Raw genomic sequence first — 8,260 nt, 5'->3', positions numbered from 1 at the left:
AGTGCCCTCACCTTGACCGTCTCGCCTAGGACTTCCTCCGCCAACTTCTTGTAGGCGGCGCCCTTTTGCGAGACGCCCCGCTTCAGCTCGAGGATCATCTCGCCCATCCGGGTACGTCTTATTCGACGTACGTCGGTGCCGAGTTCATCGAGCTTGACGTCACTCCTCATCGCCTTCAAGACGTCCGAGTACTTAGCCTCATCCGTTTTGATGACTAGGGCATCGCCCTTGGAGCGATTGGCGCCTACCCTAGACTTCTTGCTACCCTCATTCGCATGAGCCTTTTTTTCGGCCCTTGACGTCTTCGGTTTCCTCTTGTTCTTGACCAGGGTCCAGGAGGTGTCATCCCCCTCTATTTCCCTGGTCTGGTGCGGCTGAGAGCTCTCAGCCTGCCGTAACCCCTTGCCACCGTCTTTCCTGGATGGACGCACCTTTTCAGGTCCTTCCTCCCCCGGTTTTGGAGGTACCTGGCTGAGGTTCAGCTTACCAGCCCCACTACCCTTGTTCGGGGTAGTAACCCTCCGCGTTTTGGACCGGCCCCCAGTGAGCTCATTCCCTGGAGACTGTCTCCCACGTTTTTGTGTCTGTTCCGTTGGAGCAGTCACCCCCGTCGTGCCCGCGAATACTTGAGCCTCAGTCTGGGTAGACTTTGGCACCACCGTCTTCGCTGGCACGCCCTCGGTCGATTCGACCTTGCCCGAGTCCGCGAATTCTTGGGCCTTAGTCTGGGTAGACCTCGACTCCACGGATTTCACGGGTTTACACTTGGCCGTCCCGACCGCCCTCTCCAGCTTGGCGTCCAACATCGACTTTCGAAGTTTCAGCAAGCTCCTCTTGAGGTCCTTACTGATATTATGCTTCGATGACGCAAAGTCGATGATGGCGTCCAGGTGTTCCGTCGCCACCTCGAAGGCCGAAAGCCCATCGCGTTTGCGGTTCATCGCCCCCACAACCTCGACCGGCGTAGCCGAGGAGAAGGTTAAGTGACCCACGCATGCGCTGCGCACCGAGCTGCCGACTATTGCCTCTGGCCTCCTAGGCGGAGATCTGAACAACCCACCTCTTGCGAAGGGGTTGTCGCCTACACTACTACCACTAATTGAAGAATTGACTTGGTTTTCCATTTTGGTCCCACGAGTTGCGCGGGAAAAGAGGTCCACCACGCCAGAGCCCAGCATGACGCGGTAAGGGACAACTACTGTGGAGGGTGCCCAGGTACCCCACAGGCTCCGTTAAAGGCCTAGCTCATTATTTCACCCCCCTGGCCATGCATCCCCTCGGAACGGGTCGCTTAACGCCTTGGGATTAGGGGTTAGGGACGATGGTCCCCTTGGTCGCACCCACTCACTCTAGCTGATGTCAGAAGGACAGTGCCCAGGCTGCACTACCAGCTAAGTACAAAACCCTTAGCTGGCGGTCGATTATCATCGGAAGACCCGTGGAAGCGTGAGGTTGGAACTTGCGAGGACCAGAGCTGTGTGGGTCGCTCCTTCCCAGACATCAACTCACCATTTCGCAGCCCATGTCCGTGTGTGTGTCTTTGCGTATGTATGTGTGTGCGCAAAAAGTCTCGCCAACTTTTTAGGGACTTATCCTTTTCTCGCAACAGGTTGCATTCGACGCAGAATCCTGTCCCATTGTTTCCCAATAAAAATTGGACAGATCTCACAATAGCCTTGAAAGTTATGGCCAAAATAGTGGGCAAAACCGTTAAAAAGTCGCCAACTTCTTAGGCACTAATCCTCAACCTATTTGCTCGCAACAAGTTACATTCGACGGGGAATCCTATATCATTGTTTCCTATTGAAAATTGGCCAGATCGGATTATGGGATTAGGAGTTACCGGTAAAATATATGTTATTTTTTTCAAAATGCACGAGAAAGGCACCATCAACGCTAGGTGGATTAATTAGGGTAATTTTTCATAACATTTGTTTAAACTACAGCGGCCAATAGGACAATCTTTTCATAGAGATGTTACAGGGGCCGTTCTTCTTCTTCTTCTTATTGGCATTAAATCCCCACACTGGGACAGAGCCGCCTCGCAGCGTAGTGTTTATTAAGTACTTTCACAGTTATTAACTGTGAGGTTTCTAAACCAAGTTACCATTTTTGCATTCGTATATCATGAGGCTAAAACGATTATACTTTTATGCCCAGGGAAGTCGAGACAATTTCCAATCCGAAAATTGTCTAGACCGGCACCGGGAATCGAACCCGGCCACCCTCAGCATAGTCTATTGTTTATTGTTTTTCTATTGTCTATTGTCTATTGTTTTTCAGATCTTTCAACTCATAAAAAGCCTACAATTCATAAAAAAATTGTTCCAATATTTTTCTACTTTTCCGGATTATTTTACCTTTTTCTAGAGGATTGCTCCGTTTTCCATCTCACTGAACATATATTCTCATCGCGAAGCAAAGACATTTCGTCGCTTCATTTTGCTAATATGCGTGTTCACTGCTGAAAAAAAAAATCACAAAAATAAGAAAAAAAAACCTTTTCATTGTTTTGTTTTCCGTGGGATGAATATCAGAGTTATGAGATGAAGTCCATACCTATACTGCCTTGAATCGCATATCTATCCCATCTTTGCTGGATTTCCTATTCATATGGGACCAGGGGGGGAGTAAGCCTGTCATCCACGAACAAATCTCGCTTAACTTTTCAAAAGGACCTAAGTAACATTTTTTTCATGAATTAATTTGAGTACCTCAATCGAAAGCTTACATGTTTTTCTGTTGATTGCGCTATTCAAATTAATTCATGAAAAAAATGTTACTTAGGTCCTTTTGAAAAGTTAAGCGAGAAATCAAGCCTACCTAAGATTAGAAATACTAGAATAAGAGATCGGCGAAGACGCCATCTTGTTTCCAATCGAACCGTCAAAAGCGGTTCCATTTCGACTTGTTTACTTTTTGCATCCATAAGAAGCAAGCAAAAAGTTCAAGTGCTGCCAGTGTTATTTTAACGATTTTATGTATTTTCATACGTTGCCATTTCGACAGTTTTTCACTCCGCCGGTCTCTGGTTATAGGGTTGCTACCTAAGATGTATTATCCGGGCCTCGCCGCTTGGGAAAGGCGGGCCACCATGGGCCACCCCGCTTGGCAAGTGTTACATTTTTCGAACTGGAATCTTGTAGGATATTGGTTAACCTACACTCAACTAAACTATCTTAGGAACATTATAAACCTCATCTTATGAAGCATGGAAAAAGAATCGAATTTCATTTTCATCGTACCTCTTTATGACAATTATTTGGTCTGTTATGAAATTCATTCTTGTGTCTTATGAAGTTCAAGTAAGTTTTCTATAGAAAAATAAACATTAGAGTTGTCTTATGATTTTCATCACAACTCTTGATGTGAAAAACTCATAAGAGAAATCTTATGAAATGAGAAGTCAACATGGCAGAATATGCAGAAGATGATCGTTCAAATTGGTTTTCCTCGCAAATTTGTTTTAAATGATTTACCAGCGGAGTGCAGCAGACTTATACTGATCATCAACCGGGAAAATATTGTCTCCAGATAGATCAGTTACAGGAAGCGATTTTCAATTGGATGGCCATCAATGTGAGTAAATGTTCTCTTTTGAAAAAAAATTCTTCCCTATGTTTTACTTCTAATTCATATTTACAGAATCTTAACGATAATATTATTCACCAGCAGAGGAAACCACCGATTATGAGACGACTCTAAAGTCTCCCTTATCGATAATATTATTCAACATTTCCCGCACTATCAGCAGAGGAAACCACTGACGAGTCTCCCAACTGGTAGGATGCAAGATGCAACCATCTCGACGTAATATCTATCGGATGAAATCCGTAATGTATTGGTTACGGCAGCATTGGATAACATTTTTTGTGACGTGAAGAGCAATTATATATTTTGAGAATAATAAAATATTATGTTGTGTTTAATTGTGTATATTGTATTTTCTACGTTTTTTTGTTCTTTAATTATTTATGTGATCTCACAGAGAGCACATATAGTAAAATCGTGTTGAAAATATTATGACCCTCATATGCAAGGCTGATTGATGTTCATAAGATTTTCTAACGATTTCTTTATGGGTTCTGGATAAACTTATTTTTTTCATAAGACAAGCTGATGAAAATCATTCTCGGTCAAACAACACACAGTTCATAAGAAAATCGTAAAAAGTTTGTAAGTAATTCTTATAGCAAAAAAACATAAGATATTCGTATGATTATCGCTAGTTTTCTTGGTTGAGTGTACACTACTGCTGACTAACGAAAAAATTGTGGGATTGTTTATTTACATTTGCTTCATACTACATACAGAGGAGGCGCGATGCACTGCATATTACCCCCCTGTATGGGACATTATATGCGATTCACGGCAGTATATACGGAGTCAAAGACGAATTGAATATTGGAGTAATCTTGGAATCGGTCAATCAGTTCGCGAGTTGAATCGTGACAAAGAGAATCTTAATTGATATAGATTATTATTCTTTCTAAAATTTGGGACATTCGGATGCGATAATAAATGTTTTTTCATAGGGATATATGTTCTTTAATTCCCTTTTTTATCTGCATTGTTTGAGAAGTTTACCACTGAAATGGCTTAATCTTTGGCCTAACCCATATACATTCATTCAGAAACGTGCAATTTTCTATTATTGCTCGTTACACATGATTTCTCATTAAAATGTCGATGAAATCTGCGGCATACGACGGAAAGGTACAATTATTTGTTGACGACATTGTTCCACCCATTCAAACCGAACATTGGCAAGCAGCTGCTATGGTGACGGTTCTGAAACGCCATATGTCTCGCAGCGGTTCCGGGAGCAGCGTTGAGTGGTGATCCTGTTCAATAGTTTCGCCTTCCGCACGTTTTGTGAGAACGCGCACTTTGTAGGGAATCTCTTTGCAGCGGGATCCGCGCCAACATTTGCGACTGTTGACGTTACGGTTCTGACAAATAGCGTTAACGATGTACCGAGGAAAATGTGCATATCCTAAATCTAGCAATTCGTACTGGAAGCAAAATGAAACATAAATATTTGATGAACTATGTTTTCAACTGGATGAATTCAAAAATATTAAATTAAGAGGTTATAATGCTGCAGCTGAAGAATATATGTATAGTCAGTGAAGTGAATAGTAATGTAATGTGGTTATTTAGGGCCTTCAACCTTGATAGCGTCGAACCGGCTAAATAGCAAAGCCAAGTAGCTGAATGGACTTTGGAGTGAAAATCATGCCACTCGTGTCATTCTCTGCCCTGCGCATTGACACCCCCCGCTCCATACGATGTTAAATAGCAGACACGAAAGACCATCACCTTGTCATAATCCTTTAACCGTTTTAAAGATTTTCGAGAACTCCCTTGATACTTGAACTACGTGCATCACCCGACCCATCTTCGCCTTGACTAACCATGTCCGTTTATCCGGAAATCCGTATTCGTGTATAAATTGCCAAAGCTAGTCTCAATACGGATTTGAAGTTGATGAATAGAATATGCGTGGGCACGTTGTATTCACGGCATTTCTCAATTTATTTGTTTCGCGGATGATATGAACATTATCGGTCAAACGTTTAAAATGGGCAGATCTGTACACTTCTGAAACATGAGGAAACAAAAGTTGGACTGATGGTAGGGGATGTGGGGGCAAAACGGACAGGGGTCTCATTTGAGCTAAATCGTTACAAACTTGGCACTCTATCAAGTGGGCCTTATCGCTTGTTTCAAATTATGAGTACGACATGTTTTACTACATTCAAATAATGAAAACTATTCTGTTTATTAATGATTAAATATAAACTATGGCTAAAATGCCATGGTGATGTAATTTTTGTTGTGCAGTATTTACGCTTTTAAAACAGAAATCGGCAAAACTAATACACATTGTCCTCGGGGATCTCAATTTTAGTCTATTCAAAGATTGTGTATGAATTATCTCAAAATTTGATTTTTAAGGATTTTTTAAGAAATTGGATCTTAGTGGGGTGAAACGGAAACGTTCTGGTGTGGGTAATATGGACCATATGTAGTACATACATTTTTTCTTCGAAATTTGATTTTGAAAAGTTTGTATTCTTTACCTCCAAAAAAAGCATTCATAAGAAAACTCCAATTTCCGAGTTAATACAAAAATATGCAAAATAATAGAAAAAATGTGATCTGCTCCCCTAAAGTTCTTTTTTGACCTTTCTTACGTGATTTTTTAAAATACATTTTACGATGCACGAGAAAGGCATCATCACCGCTAGGTGGATGATTCTGGGTTTTTAAAAGTCACATCACATGTCGCTGGGAACTGTTAGTCATTAATCACAAAATATTTGACGTAATTTGCCGCAAGTTGTAATTTTGACTTCTAAGGCCATTCTCTTCATCTTTGTTTGACTCTTTAGGTGTTCTAGTTTACGACGCGGAAAGTGACACACTGGTAAATCTTTAAATAATTCTTACAAACACGTCCTTAGAAATCACTTCACAAACCTTGGTCTGGCAAGCACACGATGTTGGGTACTGCGAGAGTAAATCCGACGATAGCTCTACAGGCTTTTCACTTCGTTTTTTCAATTGATTGTCATCGGTTACTTCAGCATCCGGATCATTTTCGTCGTTTGTTCCTTCATTGGTCTTCTCCAGCTCATCTAGGATATGATTCTGGTTGAATCCACCAGCCCACTCATATCTGTGGTGACGGTCTGCCGGCGGGAAGCAATTGATCGACTCCGGTTCTGTCAATCCTGCCAAATTTTTCTGATCAAAATCTGACGACAGGAAAATATTCTCGAACAGAGGTGATGAACCATACTTCATGCTTCCTTGTACGTGGTTCGTCACCACGATAGTGGCACATATCAGTATGAACTGTAAAACGCGAATATTTATGATTCGTAACTGATGATTTTGAAAGACGTCTTACCGTTAGCTTCATTAGAGATGAACTAAGAAAATTGATAGGAGCTGGAGGGATTATATACCGGATTCATTCTCGTGGTTGAATGGTATCCATTGGTTACTAATGGAGTCGTGTGTGGATGTCAGCTGTCCAGATAACTAACGTGTCCATTCTTTCTGTTGCTTTTAACGGTGATTGTTCCTAACATGTAACCTAATTTCTTGCGTATTGAGGGAAATGTTTTCCCAAAAAATCTTTTTTCTTAATTAGAATCTATCAATGTCACTGCAGCTCATTCACACGACGAAAAAAAAAATTTAATTTTACCCATTAGTAATTTTTCTTCAATGCAATGCTTTGCCCGTTAGTTGAGGAATTATCAGTTACCTATATGATCAAAATTAGTGTTGTTTGCTGGTACTTTAAATAAATTTTGCTCGATGCTTTATTCAGAAATCTTGATCATCCATCTGTGGAAGCCTTCGGAACTTCATAAATCTAGAATTTCTTATCTTACGCAAAACAAAGTCATTATTGATAGCAGATCTATTTCAAAAACAATTGGATTAATATCCTGCAACAAATAAACTATAGGAAAAAGGCATGCAGTCCCGAGCACCAGAAAAACCTGATGGTGTATGAAAACTGCACAAAACAATTTACTAAATAAATGCTCTTAGTTTGCTTCATACGTGATTAGAAAAACGAAACAAGCAAAGTTATTATGCTGTTCTTCGCATACTTACATCCAAAAGGCCAAGCTCTTCAAGAAGGCAAATTTTGAAATTGAAAAGAATCATGAGTCTATCCGCTTTCAAACGATCAATGTGAAATTTTGAGGCAAGGTCCAGTTTTTATTCTAGTCTCGATTCCACTTCGAGTGGTGTCCAAATTCCGTATGATGCTGGAATTATTCCAGATTTCGTTGGTATTTCTACGATATGGTGATTCAAATATGACGTCCATTACTTTTTGAGATTTCTAGACGCCCCCCTCTCCTATGTAGGGTGACCACATGGTATCCTAAAGGAGGACATGCCCTCCTTTTTTCGATAAAAATCGAATGTCCTCCTTTTGCACTATAATGTCCTCCTTTTTATATATATTCAAGAAACAATTCGGGACCGATTTGCGATTTGGGCGTAACTTTTTTTTCCAATTTCGTTTATTTGGTAGGCTCATGCGTGTATAACACTTTACGGAGCCATGGGTCTTTGTGTTATGTACAATCAATATCATTTTATTATGAAGTTAGTAACAGAGAAGTAGAAGCCAACGTACTCGTTTTGGGAGTAACTTATTTTGTAAACTAATATAGGATTTCGGAAGGAAATTCCTGTTGAAGAAAACATTGTTGAAATACCA

The 8,260-nt window shown here is 40.9% G+C and overlaps 1 protein-coding gene across 1 annotated transcript; it reads right to left on the bottom strand.

Annotated features, from left to right (window-relative positions):
* Window positions 1-4,540: 4,540 nt before the first annotated feature.
* LOC134207980 (uncharacterized) lies at window positions 4,541-7,164 on the bottom strand. The gene is made up of 3 exons (XM_062684087.1): window positions 6,920-7,164; window positions 6,487-6,864; window positions 4,541-5,015 (listed from the first exon to the last, which is right to left on the bottom strand). Exons 1-3 carry the CDS (start codon window positions 6,929-6,931, stop codon window positions 4,752-4,754), a joined length of 654 nt encoding a protein of 217 aa, XP_062540071.1. The 5' UTR covers window positions 6,932-7,164; the 3' UTR covers window positions 4,541-4,751.
* Window positions 7,165-8,260: the final 1,096 nt, after the last annotated feature.

This window comes from Armigeres subalbatus, chromosome 1, assembly GCF_024139115.2.
Source record: "Armigeres subalbatus isolate Guangzhou_Male chromosome 1, GZ_Asu_2, whole genome shotgun sequence".
Lineage (NCBI taxonomy): Eukaryota > Metazoa > Arthropoda > Insecta > Diptera > Culicidae > Armigeres > Armigeres subalbatus.
The sequence above is the reverse complement of the archived record's forward strand: the minus strand, read 5'-3'. Positions and strand labels throughout refer to the sequence as shown.

Bases quoted from the DNA above. Each gene is read 5' to 3' on its own strand.
- LOC134207980 (XM_062684087.1), bottom strand. The intron at 5,016-6,486 runs GTTTGTGAAGTG...TTTTGCTTCCAG, and splicing joins CGTGTGCTTGCCAGACCAAG to TACGAATTGCTAGATTTAGG.